The 17,532-nt window shown below is 43.8% G+C and overlaps 1 protein-coding gene across 1 annotated transcript in view; it reads left to right on the top strand.

Moving 5' to 3' along the window:
* Positions 1–17,046, top strand: part of BFAR (bifunctional apoptosis regulator) — a 29,489-nt gene extending 12,443 nt beyond the window's left edge. Inside the window, exons 2-8 of the mRNA XM_082858075.1 lie at positions 830–1,166; positions 2,533–2,737; positions 3,441–3,610; positions 5,639–5,783; positions 12,135–12,308; positions 13,790–13,992; positions 15,684–17,046. Coding sequence (XP_082714201.1) covers positions 904–1,166; positions 2,533–2,737; positions 3,441–3,610; positions 5,639–5,783; positions 12,135–12,308; positions 13,790–13,992; positions 15,684–15,876 — 1,353 coding nt within the window. The 5' untranslated portion in view covers positions 830–903 and the 3' untranslated portion in view covers positions 15,877–17,046. The remainder of the gene's footprint in view (positions 1–829; positions 1,167–2,532; positions 2,738–3,440; positions 3,611–5,638; positions 5,784–12,134; positions 12,309–13,789; positions 13,993–15,683) is intronic.
* The last annotated feature ends 486 nt before the right edge of the window (positions 17,047–17,532 follow it).

Here is a 17,532-nt window from a genome sequence, read left to right as displayed (position 1 = left end):
TTCGGTTGATTTGGGGTGTGTGTGGGGGGGGTGGATATTAAGCCCCAGGCAAGTGGACCTGGCACAGGGCACCTCAGAGAACCAGACCTCACTGTCTTCCAGGTACTGTTCCTGTGGAAGCCTCTGAAATCAGGTGTCAAAAGAGTTAATTACCTAAGGGGAAGGCAGATTTGTTTGGATAAACTCTGTTATTTATATGAAGTACATCTGTTGTTGCCGACTCCAGACATTTTCATGGGCCAAGAAGCTGGCTTATTTAAAAGTATGTACGTTGAAAGGACTTCAGAAATTTCATTGAGAAAACTGAGGCCAAAGAAATTACATCTTCAAAGGAAGTTAGCAGAATGGAAGGATCTAGAATTCTCCAGCCTCCCTCATCCAAGTCCATTGAACTTTCCACTATACTATTTTGCTTTACCTAATTTTTTTTTTTCTTTTTTTTGCGGTACGCGGGCCTCTCACTGTTGTGGCCTCTCCCGTTGCGAAGCACAGGCTCCGTACGCGCAGGCTCAGCAGCCATGGCTCACGGGCCCAGCCGCTGCGCGGCACGTGGGATCTTCCCGGTCCGGGGCACGAACCTGCGTCCCCTGCATCGGCAGGCGGACTCTCAACCACTGCGCCACCAGGGAAGCCCTTTACCTAATTTTTGAAACTATGACAATAGGTCAGAAAAATTTAGTGATGTTTATGTGGTTTATGGAATGTAAATTTTTAGAAACCAAATTTGTCACATTTAAAAATCAGAGCTTTAATATCAATAGAATGACTGTAATCTCAAACACCTACTATATTATCTTTCCTATTTCTGTTGGTGTCTCCTTTTTTCTAGATTTCACGATGCTTTGCAGCAGTTTTCTGAGTCTGGAATTTTCTATGTCTGTGGATCCCAGAATTTGCTAAGAGATGGAAGAGTCTCCGCAGAATGATCTGAACATGACAAGCCTTGAGGAAGAGGACCCTCTCCAGAGCAGCAGCCCTCGGATTTCTGTTAGGGAATTTTCCTGCCACTGCTGTTACGACATCCTGGTTAACCCAACCACCTTGAACTGTGGGCACAGCTTCTGCCGGCACTGCCTAGCTCTGTGGTGGGCCTCTTCGAAGAAAACAGAGTGTCCAGAATGCAGAGAAAAATGGGAAGGTTTCCCCAAAGTCAATATTCTCCTCAGGTAACAGCCCACGTGGGTAGCTCATTGGGCCTGTACAGTGTGGTTTCTCTTACTGGGAGCAGCCGCATCTGGAAAGGCCAGAGGGGTGGAGCCCACTGCCTCAGGGGTCATTCTGGATCTGCTGGCATGTGAGTCAGGGAGCTCAGGGACCTGGAAGTCCCGACTCCCTTCCTCACAGGTGACCGTGATTTGTTTGTTTATTATAAATGGGGGAAAGAAAGAAATGCTGGTTATCAGACCATTGTCTGTAACCCTATGCACATAATACTTCTTATTGATGTGTATTCACTGAGAACACTCTAGGTCTCATAGAGAAGATGGTCTAACTGTATGATTCTCGAAAACTGGTTTGATGCTGGTTTTCATAATCTTTGACTAAACTCTGTTGCATTTATCACATTAATAGAGTTTCTCATGCATGGAATCACACAACAGTTGTTAAGACCTTCAGATAGCAGGTTTATTTCTGCTTCCACTCATAATGTTCATCATGTCCCTGTGAGGTCTTTGAGGCTAAAATCCTTTTCTCTTGCCTTCTTGTTATCAACAGAGTACCAGGAAGTTCCACTGAAAACATTAACCCAGCATTCTCTTTTTCACAGGAGATGTATTTACACCACTTTGCTCTGACCTTTCAGCCTTGGTTTACCTGCGGGTTAACCTTAAATTGAAGAAGGGTTCTCTGATTGTGTATAATCGAAAATGAAGAGCCTACAGTATGACCTGAGGGTTGGTCTCACTCTCACTACTGAACTGCACCTTTTTTCTGAGTTAATTTTTAATAACATAAGCAGTACATATATAGTCATTTACATTCTTTTAAAAAAATCAGAACATTGCTGATAAAGACCCCTTCAACCCCTCCTCCCCCATCTTACAATTCTTCCTTCCTTTTTCTCAGAATAATTTCAGTTATGACTTAGTTGTCATCTTTCAGATTTTTAAAAATACTTTTATACATTTATGTGCCAATAGGAAATGCAAATATTTCCTCACATCAGTGGTGTACTGTGTTTCTGCAGTTTACTATTTCATTCAACAATGTGGATAAATTTATTCATTTTGATACACAGTGATATCCAGAAAATTCATTTTTAAAACTATGTATGTTTCCACTGTATGAATGTATTTCCACTGTATGTTTGAATATGCTATGTTTTATTTAGCTGTTGCCCTAACAGTGGACATATAGGTGTTTCTGATTTGTTGCTGCTACCAACAGGGCCATAACCAATCTTCTTGTCCATTCTTCTAGAATCCTTATATATTATTAAATGTTGATAGTAGTTTTATTTTGGCCTCTAAACATTATAAGTGTACTTAGTCAAAAAACTGTCTTGTGATTTTTTTTTTCTGTTCTCCATAGGGATGCCATTGAAAAATTATTTCCTGATGCAATTAGAATGCGATCTGCAGACATTCAGCAGAATAATGATGTAGTCCAGAGTCTCGCAGCCTTTCAGAAGTATGGGAATGATAAGATTCTTTCAGCTCCCAACACTGGCCGAGTGAATCAGCAGAGGGGAGGGGGATTCTTTTCCGGAGTGCTCACAGCTTTAACTGGTGTGGCAGTAAGTTTATGTCTCTCTGTCCCCCTCCCTCCCACAGTTTCCCGTGAAGTCAGTTCTGTTGAAATACCCCTAAATGATTAATGATGTGACCGAATGTGGTAATTCACTATGTACATTGAAACCTGGGTATGTTGCCTATGCAAGTATATGCAACGTAATATTCAGAGCCCAGTAAATGTTAGCTTTGTCCCATTTCATCCTCTTCACAACCTATGCAATAGGCACTGTTATTATTCCTGCTGTAGAGAGGAGCAAACCGGTGCAGAAAGGTGTTAAAGCTGGAACTCAAGGCCATGTCTTGAGCACAGCCCTTCACTAACTTCCAGTGTAGAGACTATTTTCTTTTTAAGATCTATCCATGCTACAAAAATCTAACTATTACAAATTTTCCAATAGAAAAGGCACGCGAGTCAGTTACACTGGCCAAATTGATGGGGAAAAGGGTGCAGTGCTCCCTGGTGCCCTGCAGTGAGTCCTATTCCTGTCTCTGTTCCCTGACGACCTGAGACTCAGCAGAGATGAGCCCACCAAGGGTCACGCTCCCCAGATCTCAATGGCAGTGGTGTTGCCGGCTTCCATATCTATGGACTTGGCATCATCCCCTTCCAGCTCAGCTTTTTCCTTCCCGGCCCCACGCTCACATATTTAGAAACTGGCGTCTCTGATCCTGCTGTGGAATAAGGGCCATGTCACTTTTCCCCAGGTGGTCCTGCTGGTGTATCACTGGAGCAGCAGGGAATCTGAGCACGACCTCCTGGTGCACAAGACTGTGGCCACATGGACAGCAGAAGAAGTTGTCCTCTGGCTGGAGCAGCTGGGCCCTTGGGCCTCTCTCTACAGAGACAGGTTTTTATCTGAAAGAGTAAATGGAAGGTGAGGAGCAAAATCTTCTGATACGTCACTGACATTTTTTAAACAGTTTTATTGAGACACCATCCACGTAACCCCAAAAGTCACCCATTTAAAGAGTATAATCAGTGGCTTTTAATATATTCACAGATATGTGCAGCCATCGCCACAGTCTGGTTTTAGAACATTTCCATCATCCCCAAAAAGAGAGCTCCTGCTAAAGGCAGTCAATCCTCATTTTCCCCTCCCGCAGCCCCCGGGAACCACCATTCTACTTTCTGTCTCCTGGATTTGCCTGTTCAGAGTATTTCCATTCTTCATTCATCCATTCTTCAGTTGATGGACATTTGGACTGATTCCATTTTGGGGCTGTTAGGAACAGTGCTGCTGCGACCATTTGTATATAAAGGTTTTTGTGTGGACGTGTATTTTCAATACTCAGTACTGTCTTGGAGTGGAAATGCTGGGTCATAAGGTAACTCTGTGTTTACCTTTTGGGGAGCCATTGAACTGTTTTCTAAAGCAGCTGAACCATTTTATGTCATCGACTGACATTTTAATTGTTTGTTGCTTCCTGATTATAAAAGTAACATATATTTATTTATTTTAAAATAATAAAGTAGAATTGTAGGACATTAGAAATGAAATACCTTCATAATCCTGCTCTTCAGAGAAAACCACTATTATCATCTTGCTGGACACCTGTCCAGATTTTTTTCAATGTTTATACAGGCATACATATGGATGTGTTAAATAACATTTATTTATTTAAACTGGAAATACGATTGTACTAAGCAAACCTGTGTTTATATGTATGTGTATAGGCTAGAGTCTATTAATCAATCTCTACCAGCACACATATGTGGTGTTTCCCTTTTTTCTGCTCCAGACGGTACCAGACTACATTGTGCAAATGCTCTGAGGAACCTATTAGTTTGAGGAGCTCACTCATCGCTGAGCTATGCGTCAGCCTGCTTCTGCCCATCAGCAAATCCCCCTGCCCCTTCCGGAGCCCTGTCCATCTTTACTGGGGTCCCTCCCTTCCTTGAAGGGGGAACACGTAGGGGTGTTACTTAGACCACCAGGCAGCCGCTCTCTAACCCATTTGAGTCAGACGTGTAGTCCACTCACTGCTAGACTGCCCCACCTCCCACCCTGGTCCATTTTTTCCCCCTGAACTGAGCTTTTAACACTTGACTCTCTATTGAGGAAGCAAAATACTCCCACTTTGTCTGTTTTTTGTAAGAAGTTGTACCACCTCCCCACCCTCGCCCTGAATTGTAGTTAAAGAAACTTCTCTACCCACTTAATACAATATGTCTTTCTGTAACTGTCTTCCTTCCAGAGGAGAGATTCCAAAACTGGAATTGTTGAGTGAAAGGGAATAAACCTTTACGGGGCACTTTTAACAAGGAATCACTGTGGAGGTGAATTCACGTCTTCTGATGAAAGGGAACAGATAAGGGATCTACACTTATCTTTATTTAATCACTATCCCCAAACAACTACTCTTTTTTTGGCTGTATTGGGTCTTCGTTGCTGCGTGCAGGCTTTCTCTAGTTGCGGCGAGCAGGGGCTACTCTTCATTGTGGTGCGCGGGCTTCTCACTGCTGTAGCTTCTCTTATTGCAGAGCATGGGCTCTAGGTGCGCGAGCTTCAGTAGTTGTGGAGCACGGGCTTAGTTGCTCCGCAGCATGTGGGATCTTCCCGGACCAGGGATCCCACCCGTGTCCCCTGCACTGGCAGGTGGATTCTTAACCACTGCACCACCAGGCAAGTCCCCAAACAACTACTCTTAATGTCATAATGTTTTATTGGATTTCTTCCCAATTTTTTTTTTCTGTACACACACACTTTAAAAAATAGAGGGACTGGCAAATAGTAAGCTTTCAGTTGTTTGCTATTATTAATCTTATTTCATATGTTAGGTGTCTTACCTCAAGCCTAAAGTGTTTATCTGTGTTGATAAGGTGGAACTCCGACTGTGGAAAGTTTGCTTCCAGGATGTAATCTCAAAAGACATCTCCTCCTATCTCCTTGCCCACACCCTAGGTTGCTTTTAACTTTGACAGAGGAAGAATTTTCCAGGGCACCATATACCATAGAAAACAGCAGCCACCGAAGAGCCATCCTCATGGAACTGGAGCGAGTCAAAGCATTGGGTGTGAAGCCCCCGCAAAACCTCTGGGAATACAAGGTGAACTCTATTTTTTCAATGGAAAATAAGTATTGAGCACCAGATATCAGTTATCTGCCTGCCCATTGCTCATGAATACATCAGACAAAACCGAAGCCCCCTGCATCCCCACTTTCCCTATGCCTGTGTATCCTTCCTGAGCCTGTTTTTCTACCTGTGTTATGGGTATATATCCACAGCTCTAGGAACAATGTTCTAGGTTTTTAACCTTAACATAAAAGGCATGAACTGAACTTATTATCCTTCTGCAAGTAGCTTTTGTCTGTGGCTCTCTTTTTCTCTTGTGCCATATTCCACTGCACAAGTGCATGACCATTTATACATTTTCCCATTGATGGCCACTGAGATTATTTCCATTTTTGCTATGAGAAACAGGGCTGCTGTGGACATTCTTGGAAAGTTCGTGTGCTCATGTGTAAGACTTTCTTTGCGCTATACACTGAGGAATAGGATTACTGGGTCACAAGTAACGCACATCTTCAGCTTTACCAGATGCTGATAAATTGTTCTTCAGTGTGACTGTACCTGGTTCTCCTTCACAGAGAGAATTTAGCGAATACTGTAGTGTAAAACGAATATTCTATTTTTTATTAGTCATAGAGTGTCTGGAGTACAGATACCTATACCCTAAAAAAGACATCATGGAGAAAAATAAATACAAATAACCAATAAGTTTATGGGGGAAAAATGCTCACTGATAATTATGGTACAAATGAGACAACCCGCTGGCGTCATTCTCACCTGTGACATTATCAAGGATAAGAACTTTCATAACGTGAGGAAAGAGGCACTCATGTGTGCGGATCCTAAATTGGCGCAGTCTCTTTGGAGAGCAGTTTGTCAATAACTATTAAAGTTTAAACCGCCCCTACTCTTTGGTCTACAATTTCACTTCTTTGCATTTAGAGCACAGGCAGCATAGCGCTGTGATCAAGAGAGGGCTCGGCAGCCTGACTCCCGGGCTCCTCGCCAGGCTCCTCCAGGGCACACTGACTGTGGGAACGCCAGCAAGTCCCTGGGCCTCCTGGTCCCGTTTCCTCCTCAGCCAATGACCTCAGAGAGTCACAGTGAGAATTGAATGTTTGAGTCACAGAAATTATTAAACAAGATGTTGACCACAGTGTCACTGGTAATAGCACGTGGGAAACAACCTCAGCACCCATTGTTAGGAACATGTTAAATAAATACAGCTCACCCATACATGTAGCCATTACAAAGGAACGAGGTGACCCTGGGTGTGCTAACAAGAAATGATACCCAAGTTGTTAACTGAAAATAAAGAAAAACACGTTAGAAAAGCTACACATTTGTATGTGTCATAGAAAATCTCTGGAAGGATACACAGACTGTTAACAATGTTTTCATCTAGGGATTGAGACTTGAGTGGAAGGGTGAGTTGTATTTGTCATTTAATACAATTCTGTGCCGTTTGAAAAAATTGTGTTTATTTTGTGCATGTATTGCTTCAAAGCTGAGAAAACACTAGTTTCAGAATTTTTGAAGAATGGGGATAGGGTCCTAAGATAGATGATTTGTTGTTTTCTGTGTTGTTTGTCAGTTTAAAAAAAAAATCCCTACTTCTCTTTTATCATAAGTTATTAGTTTTGTTAATGCAGTCAAATTCTGGACTTCTTGTAGCCAATGTTAGACCTATGGTGGGTTTTAATATCTGACAGAACCTTTCTGGGTCCTGTATCCAGCAATGAGCCTCTAGTTAGAATCTGTCAAAGTAAACTTAATATTCACCAGAGTGAATGGGGATGGTATTCTGGTCCCACTGTAAAGAGCAGGCAGAACCTTATCATCAGTCTGCTCCTTCAGATCTGTGCTTCAGCCCCTCCCCAGGGGTGGTCGCTTGATGTTCAGCCTGCAGGCTGTGTGGTAAGACCCCTCGGTGCGGCTGCCCCTGAGTGCCACTGTTCTCGTCAGACCTGAGAGGGACAGCTCCCCACAGCAGTGCTGTCATCGTAACCACCTAACTGGGAGGTTGGTTTATCCTCCTTCTCTGATAGAAGGTAGCCCCAGAGTTGGGATATTTTGGTCCAGCTGATCCCAGACCTACAAACATGTAACCCAGTCATCTCCCTTTGTCTCGTACTAACCAAGATGTGGCTGGGTGCCTTCGGGCTCTATTTCTGGGACCTGTATTCCTTTAGAGCCTGCACACCCAATAGGAGCAGCATCGCCCCCAAGGCCATTGGTTCTTGAGGGGTGAAAAGTGTTAAGTATTGCAGTGACTTGTGGCCCTCCAAAGACCACAGGACATAAGCAGACACACGGTATGTCTGTGGTGTTAACGATTCATGGGGCAGGGGAGGGCTTATGAAAAAAATGTCTAAAAGGCTCCTCAAGGGGTAATAATGAAAAAAAGGTTGGGAAACATTGCTTTAAAATGAAGAACTACTTCCATATTTCTATGTCTCACCTACGTTACAATATAGAGATAATTTTTAGAAGTTAGATTTTTCAAAACACTTTTACTATGGAAAATTTCAAATATACCCAAAAGCAGGATAATAGTACAAAACTTCCATCAGCCCATACGACAGCAACTCATGGCTGTGTTTACTTCAGTAATACCTACTCCTGCTACCCCTGATTATTTTGAATCTGAGATAGCATATATTTCATAAGTAAACATTTTATTGACTCTCTAAAAAGTAAAGACTTTTTTTTTTAAATTTATGTGGCTGCATCAGGTCTTAGTTGCGGCATGCGGGATCTTCGTTGTGGCACTCAGGCTTCTCTCTAGTTCCAGCGCACGGGTTCCACAGGGTGCAGGCTCAGTAGTTGTGGCGCGCAGGCTTAGTTGCCCTGTGGCATGTGGGATCTTAGTTCCCCAACCAGGGATCAAACCCGTGTCCCCTGCATTGGAAGGCGTTTTCTTAACCACTGGACCACCAGGAGAGGCCCTAAAAAGTAAAGACTTCTTGAAAAACAAAACTAAAATACCACAATATACCCCCCCAGGATGAATAATTCTCTGATATTATCAAATAATTTGTCAGTATTCAAATACCCTACTTTTTTTTTTGCAGTTGATTTGTTCCACCCAGGGTCCCAACAAGGTCCACATTTGGTTGTCATGTCTTTTTTTTTTTTTTTTGAGGTAAAGTTGGTTTTCAATATTAGTTTCAGGTGTACAACATAGTGATTCAATATTTTTATAGATCATACCCCACTTAAAGTTATTATAAAAATATTTGCTATATTCCCTGTGCTAAACAGTATATTCTTATAGCTTATTTTATATATAGTAGTTTGTACCTCTTAATCCCCTACCCCTGTCTTGCCCCTCCCACCTTCCCTCTCCCCACTGGTAACCACTAGTTGGTTCTCTATATCTGTGAGTTGGTTTCTGTTTTGTTATAGGCATTTGTTTGTTTTATTTTTTAGATTCCACATATAAGTCAAAATATACCTACTTATTTTTCTATGTCTGACTTATTTCACTAAGCATAATACCCCCAGATCCATCCATGTTGTTGCAAAATGGTAAAGTTTCATTCTTTTTATGGAAGGGTAGTATTCCATTGTGTGTGTGTGTGTATTTATATGCCACAGCATCTTTACCCATTCATCTGTTGATGGATACTTAGGTTGCTTCCATATCTTGTCAATTGCAAATAATGCTCTTATGAACATTGGGGTGCCTGCATCTTTTCAAATTAGTGTTTTTGTTTTCTTTGGATATATTCCAAGGAGTGGGATTGATGGATCATATGGTAGCTCTATTTTTAGTTTTTTGAGGACCACCCATACTGTTTTCCACAGTGGCTGCAGCAATTTACATTCCCACCAACGGTGTACAGGGGTTCCCGTTTCTCCACACCCTCTCTAGCATTTGTTATCTGTGGTGCTTTTGGTGATGGCTTTTCTGACAGGTGTGAGGTGATATCTCATTGTGGTTTTGATTTGCATTTCTCTGATAATTAGTGATGTTGAGCATCTTTTCATGGGCCTATTGGCCATCTCACTGTCTTCTTTGGAAAAATGTCTATGCAGGTCTTCTGAATTTTCTTTAATTGGGTTGTTTGTTGGTTGTCATGTCTCTTAAGTCTCTTTCAGTCTGTAGATTCTCCCTTCCTCTGTCATTACCCTGCATTTATTTGTTGAAGAAACCAGATCATTTTCTCCTGTAGTTTTCTGACGTTTTGTACTTTGCCAGTTATCTCTCTGTGGTGTCACCTAACAGGTCCCTTCTTCCCCTGCATATCCTATAATCTAGGAGTTAGGACTAGAGGCTTACTTTGGTTTAGGTTTGGTGTTTCGGCAAGGCTGCTTTATAGGTGTGGTATTTTCTTCCATCAAGAGGCTCATAATGTCCCATGATCATTGATTGTTTAGATCCATTAGTTCATTAAGGGTTGCCAAATGGTGATACTGTAACTCTCTCATTTCTTTTTCATCTTGTTAGCTGACATACATCTTTAATAAAAAGGAAATCTGTCAACAGCCATTTTGATTATCCTAAGTACAGTTTATACCAGAAGGGCAGGTTAAATGCTTGATCTTCTCCATTTACTTACCAGTTTCAGAATTTGCTTCCCTGTTGTCCTCCAAAAGTGACCAATTTCTTTCTTTAGGATTATTAATAACTGAGTATTTTGACATTCTTGATGTATTTGAATACATTTCAATAGTTATTCTAATTGATGCTCCAACTGTCCCATCTTTTTTGAATAGCAGTCTCTTCAAATTATTCTCTGAGTCCATTTTTTAAATTTAACTTTTGAATTGAGGTACAGCGTACTTGCTAATGAGTCCTTTTAACATGATTTATTAGTCTTTGATAGTTTCCGTTCTCACACGACAAGATGTTCAAGTTACTCGTGTACCTTTCCTGCCCCAGACCTGGAATCAGCCATTTCACAAGTTGGACCTCTTAAAAATTTTTTTAAATATAGAAAATGTTAGGTATATACAAAAAGAGAGGGAAGAGAGTACTCATACCCAGCTTCAACGAGCATCGACTCATGGTCACTCCTAATTCATCTGTACCCCTCCACCCTCTCCCCACACCCACAGTCCTGGAATTATATCAAAGCATATCCACACATCATGTTATTTCACCCCTAAATACTTTAGTGTGAAGCTCTAAAGAGAAGGACTGTCTTCTTAAATGTAACCGTTATCACACTTTAAAAGCTTTATTGGTAAGCCACTAATAGCATCAAATAAGTTGAATATGTTTTTACAGTTTTGTTGAGCTATAATTGACATACACATATTTAAAGTGTACAATTTGCTAAGTTTTGACATATGTACACACCTGTGAAACCATCACCACAATCAAGGTAGTGAACGTATACATCACTCCCAAAAGCTTCTTCCCGCCCCTTTGTAAGCCCTCCTTCCCATCCCTCCCCTTTTTAATTAGTGTACAGTGGTATCTCACTGGCTTAATTTGCATTTCTTTAAGGATTAGTGATAATGAGCATCTTTTCATGTGCGTATTTGCCATCCTTCTATCTTCTTTGGTGAAGTGTCCATTCACATCTTTTGCCCATTTTACTTGATGCTTAGTAGCATCAAGTAAGTTGAATCATTTTTAAGTTTCTTTTATAATCAGGAAAAATATAAATGTACATTCATTATAGCAAAATTTACAGAAGTGAAGAAAATGAAAATAAATTGACCCTAATCCCACCTGAGATTCAGACAGGGGTAATATTGCGTTTTGCTCTGTTTTCTTCTAGACAATTTTCTGAGTGTACTTAAAACAGCTGTTTTATTTTTGTATTCATTCCGCAAACATGTACTGACATCTCTTGTGAGCCAGGTGGTCCTTTAGAAAAGGGATCTGAGTCCTGAATCAGGCAGGCCCTGCTTTCACGGCACTGACACTGTGGAGGTGGATGGCTACACATCTTAGATCTTTTCTTCACCTAACATTGTAACATAAGCATTATCCAACACCCCTCCTATACATTCCTCCATGGCTGTATGAATTCTGGGCTAAATATCTACTGTAACTTCAGGACTGAGGTCACAGATTTCACTTTTTCTCTACTATGCACAATGCAACACTAAATATTTTGTGCGTGAGGCCTTCTGATTTTTTTATTAAGTGGTGCCCACTGATTACTTTCCCGAAAGGTTGTGTTCTTCTAAATGTGCCTAGGAGCTTGCTTCTCATCCCCCTATCCCTCCCCACCCATGGAGAGAGACTGGATCTTTCTATAATGTAGCCTAACAGATGGATTACTTGGCCCCTTCTTCCCATTCATTCATTCATTCATTCCCAGTGCAAACCACGTGGAGGAGGGCGTGAGACCACGGAAGGAGCATGGGTGGGGAGCGGGCAGCTACTGTTGTAACGAGTCCCTGCACCCGCCTCATCCTCTGCAGGCCGTGAACCCAGGCAGGTCCCTGTTCCTGCTGTACGCCCTCAAGAGCTCCCCGAGACTCTGTCTGCTGTACCTCTACCTGTTTGACTACACAGACACCTTCCTGCCCTTCATCCATACCATCTGCCCTCTGCAAGAAGAGAGCTCCGGGGAGGACATCATCACCAAGCTTCTGGTGGGTCTGGAGAGGGCCTTCAGTGGCTTCGTGCTGCCATTCCTCAGCGTGGGATGGAATTGGAGACATGGCTGGCGCCTGTCAGGGAAGAGGAAACAACAGAGGCTTCATTTGAATTTTGCAAGGAGAGCCCCTACGAAAGAAAATACAGCAGGAACTTCCCCACTCCCAGAAGCCTGTTTTGTTTCCTGCATTGCATAGCAAGAGGGGTTACCCTCTGGATTTGAAATATTTAGGGGGAAAAAACCCAGCTTTGCTTCTGTTATAAAAGAAGATAGCATAGGTCCAGATTGCCCAAGGGTTAGCTCTGTGGGCCCTCCAGCTTGGTAATCTGTCTCTTAACAGGATCCCCAAAGGATGATTATTTGTCCTACCACAAGGCAGGGTTAGTATCCGTCCTGTTGGCCTCAGAATAGTAAGCTGTCATCCAGCTCACTGATGGGAGTCATCACGTCAGCTGACCACAGGGCCTTTGGCAGGGATAGTTACCCACCACAGTTCTGATGGATTCCTTCAGAACTGTCAGTGGACCGCATTGACTTAGGGTGATTGTGTCTAGTTGGTCATCGGAGGGTAATGTCCTTTACATTGGTACTTTTGGGGCAGTCCCTCTGATCCGTTTATATCGAAAGTCACATGGATATAGGAATCATCGTATATGATGTTGAAACAGAATTCCTAAATCTCCAAAGACCCTTTTCTAAACACTTGAGTCAAATGCCTACCTAACTAACCTCAGCCTTGGGTGTAGTTTTAAGCCTGCAGGTTAGCCCCTTTGCACAGTGTTTCTCTGATTACCCAGTTTTCAGCTGTTCCCTGCCCTTGCTGGACTGGGAGCACAGAGACCCCCTGACCTTTCTGTTTTAAAGAGCCCCATCAACCCTTGCCTGCTTAGCACGCTGACTTTCTTCTTGGGATGCTCAGTGTCTGCTCCGTTGTACACAGTCTTGCTTGGCTTTCATTAGCCTCTGGATGCTTATGAGTTGTTTAAATGCTCTTGTTACAGATTACCTGCTAATTCTGTAAGGAAAATTTTTCATTTTCCCAAAATTACTTTTTAAAGGTATATGTTTACTTTTCCCACAGATGAGCTGTTGAATTGAAATTGTTTGAGCTACCCTTGCAGTGGTAAAGAAATTGTAAAGCTGGTTAATTTTTATTCATTTCAACCTCATTATTAATAATGCTTAGATTACTCATGCTTAGATTTTTTTTTACTTCTGAGCTTCCACAATTATATAACAAGCATCTCAGTTCAGCCTCTTTGGTAACATTTATCCAGTGTAAGATTAATTATTACAAGGTGAGTTTGTGGATGGAAATCTCATTTTAGATTGTTGCATATGCGTGTATGTGTATGTATGTTTTAATAAATGTAAAACTCACTGGGATAACCACAGTATTTTGTGTAAAAGTCAATCCTCATGATTTTTTGTGTCCATTTTTATGTAGTTTTATTTACTTGTGTGTTATTTTTAAAGGATCTTAGAGAGCCCACATGGAAGCAGTGGAGAGAATTCCTTGTCAAGTACTCCTTCCTTCCATACCAGCTGATAGCTGAATTTGCTTGGGACTGGCTGGAGGTCCATTACTGGACGTCACGGTTTCTCATCGTCAATGCCATGTTACTCTCAGTTCTGGAATTATTCTCCTTTTGGAGGACCTGGTCAAGAAGTGAACTGAAGTAAGTATGTTTTTATGTAGGAGACGGTTGGAGCAACAGAGACTGGGAAAGAAATACCAAGTGGAGGAGAAGTCCTCTGTGGAGTGTTGTTCAGACTCGAGAAGACACCCTGGGCTCTGGTTTAGAAATACTGCTTAAGCAGCAAACAGGAAAATGCCTTTGCGTTGGGGCTGGGGTGGCTCTGGTGGCGCTCACTGTCAAAGTGCGTCCCATGCGCCTTCTCCCCATGCGATGTGCTGGCTAATTCCTGCGGCGCGGGGCGTGACGGGCTTCAGTAATTGAGGAATAAACAAGTGAGAAGAAGAGGGTACTTTACGGAAAGCAGCAGTGTGGCAGAGCATAAAGGGATTTGATGAGGAATTCTGTAGGCATGAGTTCTAATCCTGCACTGCCACCAGCTGGAACAGTGATAATTTCTCTGGATTAATGCATAAAATGAGAGTTGGACTAGACAGTCACTGAGTCAAGTGACTCTTGGTTGTAAGTGAGAGAAACCAACCTAAATTGGCTTTCCTACCAAGGGACATGCCCAGTGAAGGCTTCCTGCATGGCTGGACCCAGAGACCCAAATGCTGTCATCAGGGCCCCCCTCCCCCTCCCCCTCCCCCTCCCCCTCCCCCTCTCCCTCTCTCTCTCTCTCTCTCTCCCTCTCCCTCTCCCTCTCCCTCTCCCTCTCCCTCCCTCCCTCTCCCTCTTCCTCCCTCCCCCTCCCCCCCCCTTACAGCTCTGTTCTGTTCAGCCTCAACAACGTCTTTGTTTGGGGGCCCTTGATCACTCTGGGTGTGGATCTGAGCAGCTTAGCAGCCCTGGAGGAAAGAGAGCACTTCTGAGGCTTGTGAAAGCCTGAGGCTCACATGCCTTTGCTCTGATTGGCCCAGCCTGGGTCACAGCCTCCCCCTGCCACCCCAAACCCATCACAAGTGCAGGGGTTTGTGGGCTCCCCGTGTCCAGATGCAGGTGTGCACTCACAGCCTCTTCCCCAACCAGGGGCTAGCTGATGCCCCAACCAGACCACATGGAAGAGAATAGGAGAGGGAGACACCCTAAAGGGAAACTCAAAAGGTGCTTCCAGAAGACAGGGTATGGCTGCTGGGCAGGCAGAAGTAAGGCATCAGCACACCAGCATCCTTTCAGCCTGAAACAGCCCGTGACGTGAAGGGGTCTTGGCCTCATCCATCAGGAGCAGCCTTATAAATAGTTCTGAGAACCTGACAAGACTCTCCCTCATTTATTTCAATTCAGTGAACTCACTTATTCAGGCACAGTTGATTGAGCCCCTACTCTGCCCCTGGTTCTCTGCTGGACACCACAGATCTTTTGGTAAAGAAGACAGTTTATACTCTGAAGGCCTGCAGCCTAGCAGAGAAAAGATTATGTTAAATACGTACAAGAGCGACCCAGCGAAGAAGCAGGTGGAGTTGGGACTGTGCTGGGGAGGCCTCGCCTGTGGGACCAGGCGTGGGGACTGGGCGACAGTGCCCTGAGGAGGCACCCTCTCGGCTGCGTCCTGGGAGTTGAAGGTGGAGTGGTCAGGAAAGGTATGTCTGGGGCACTGGGGACAGGAAACAAGGTCTCTGCAGCACTGGCAGCCAGACCGCATCAGGCAAAGGCCCAGGGTCTGAGTGCCTTGGCGCTGTCGTTAGAAACGCCATCACTATTCTGCCTCTCAAATGCTTCTCTTCCTTTTTCAGGACTGTGCCTCAGAGGATGTGGAGCCACTTTTGGAAAGTATCAACACAGGGGCTTTTTGTGGCCATGTTCTGGCCCCTCATCCCTCAATTTGTTTGCAACTGTCTGTTTTACTGGGCCCTGTACTTTAACCCAATTATTAACATTGATCACGTGGTTAAGGAGGTCCGACGGCTGGAAACCCAGGTGTTGTGACTGACGCTGCCCAGCCTCTGAGGGACTCTTCCAGCCTCCCTGCCAGCCAAGCTCTGATGCTTAAGTGCGGCGAGGGGGATGGGGAGCGGACACCCTATTTTCTGCCCCTAGTAAACAAGGTGCTGCTTTGTCTGTCAAAGGCTACAGCCAGGTCTTCTCCCTCTGCCTGTGGCAGCAGGGACTGGCACCCCAGCGCTTGGCTGACAAAGCCACTGTGCCTCCCACCCAGCCACCTTCCTCGTGGGGTCTTGGGAGGCCCAGTCCACGACACCTGGCAGGGACCCAGGGTTCTCAGAGGACATGGAGTGGGTCTCAGTCCCACTTGCGCTAATAACCTCAGAGACTGACACAAGGCTCCCAGGGCAAGTTGGAGCCCTGAGACTGAGCCCAGGGCCAGGCCTGTCCTCTAAGTTAAGTTTAGGAGAACAGGAGATTTTGTCATAGGCATGGCAGTTGCATATAAAAAACACAGAGGAAAAACCAAAATCCGGTTGGCGACTCTGTCTTATTTAAGAGTTGCTAGACAGTTTCAGAGTTAAACCTCTGAAAGGATTCAGTTCAAGATTAGAATGATGGTGGTTAGAGTTGCCATCACTGTTTTCTACTTGTAATCGTTGAAAGTTTGCATCTCTTTTTCTGGGAGAATTGAGTGGGATGTCAGGCATTTCATGGAGAGTAATTCACATCAGGCCGAGCTGCTTCAGTGCTACTTAAAATTGTTGTTTTGAGGTTTACTTTGTTTTGTTTTTAAGAATTTAATTTGTAAAATCCAGGCTAGTCCATTTGTTTAAGGAAACATTTTGTACATTGACCTCCCACCGTACACTCTGTTCTGATGTATAAAACAACAAGTATAATTACACCAAGTGCTGTAATTGTAAATATGAAATGAACTGTGGCCTTTGATTCCCTTCCAGTGTGACAGCAGCAGGTGTGAAAGGCGGTCAACCTGAAGACTGGCCCTGCAGAGATAAGCTGGCATCCAAAATGTTTTTTTGTGACTCCATGAACCATTCATTAACCCTTTGTATCTTTGAAGATTTCACTCAAACTTTGCTTCTGAAAGTTTAAAGAAGTTACTTGAAATAAAAATAAAGATTCTTTTATACAGGTAAAACTTCTATGTAGAGAAAAATAAACTGTTTAGGAAGCATGAAGAAAATCTGCATTGCTCAGTACAACCTACTGGTCACACTTAAGTCCCCCAGCCTGACGTGGACATTGAGCCGAGGAGGAGCGACGGAAGGTTTCTTAAGTGAAAGGAGGGAGAATGTTTTCTTTCCTCCTGTGTCTGTTCATCAGGCCCTGAGGCTGCCTGACTTCACCTGTTTAACCCTCGTGACCTGCCGGAGACACTGATAGCCCAGCCGATCTGCATGCAATACCTTCATGTCCCTGGCCTCATGCCTCGCAGGGTTACTCTTCTTTTCAGAGGAAGAGATGGAGGCTGGGTGGCACTGGTGGAGCTGGGCCCAGGCCAGACTCCCAGTCCAGCACTCCCCACCTGCCCCCCACCTTGGCCTCCCCCCACACCATCCCCACCCACTCCCCAAATCATGCTTCAAAGATGAGTAATACCCACACGTACTCTGTCTGGGTGGGGGGGTGGGGGGATTGCAAAGCAGTCCTGGTGGAGAGCAAACAGGCTGGGCTGGG

This window comes from Leucopleurus acutus (genome assembly GCF_964270905.1).
Source record: "Leucopleurus acutus genome assembly, chromosome: 16".
NCBI lineage: Eukaryota > Metazoa > Chordata > Mammalia > Artiodactyla > Delphinidae > Leucopleurus > Leucopleurus acutus.
Note: the sequence above shows the minus strand (reverse complement) of the source record. Positions and strands in the feature narration are given on the sequence as shown.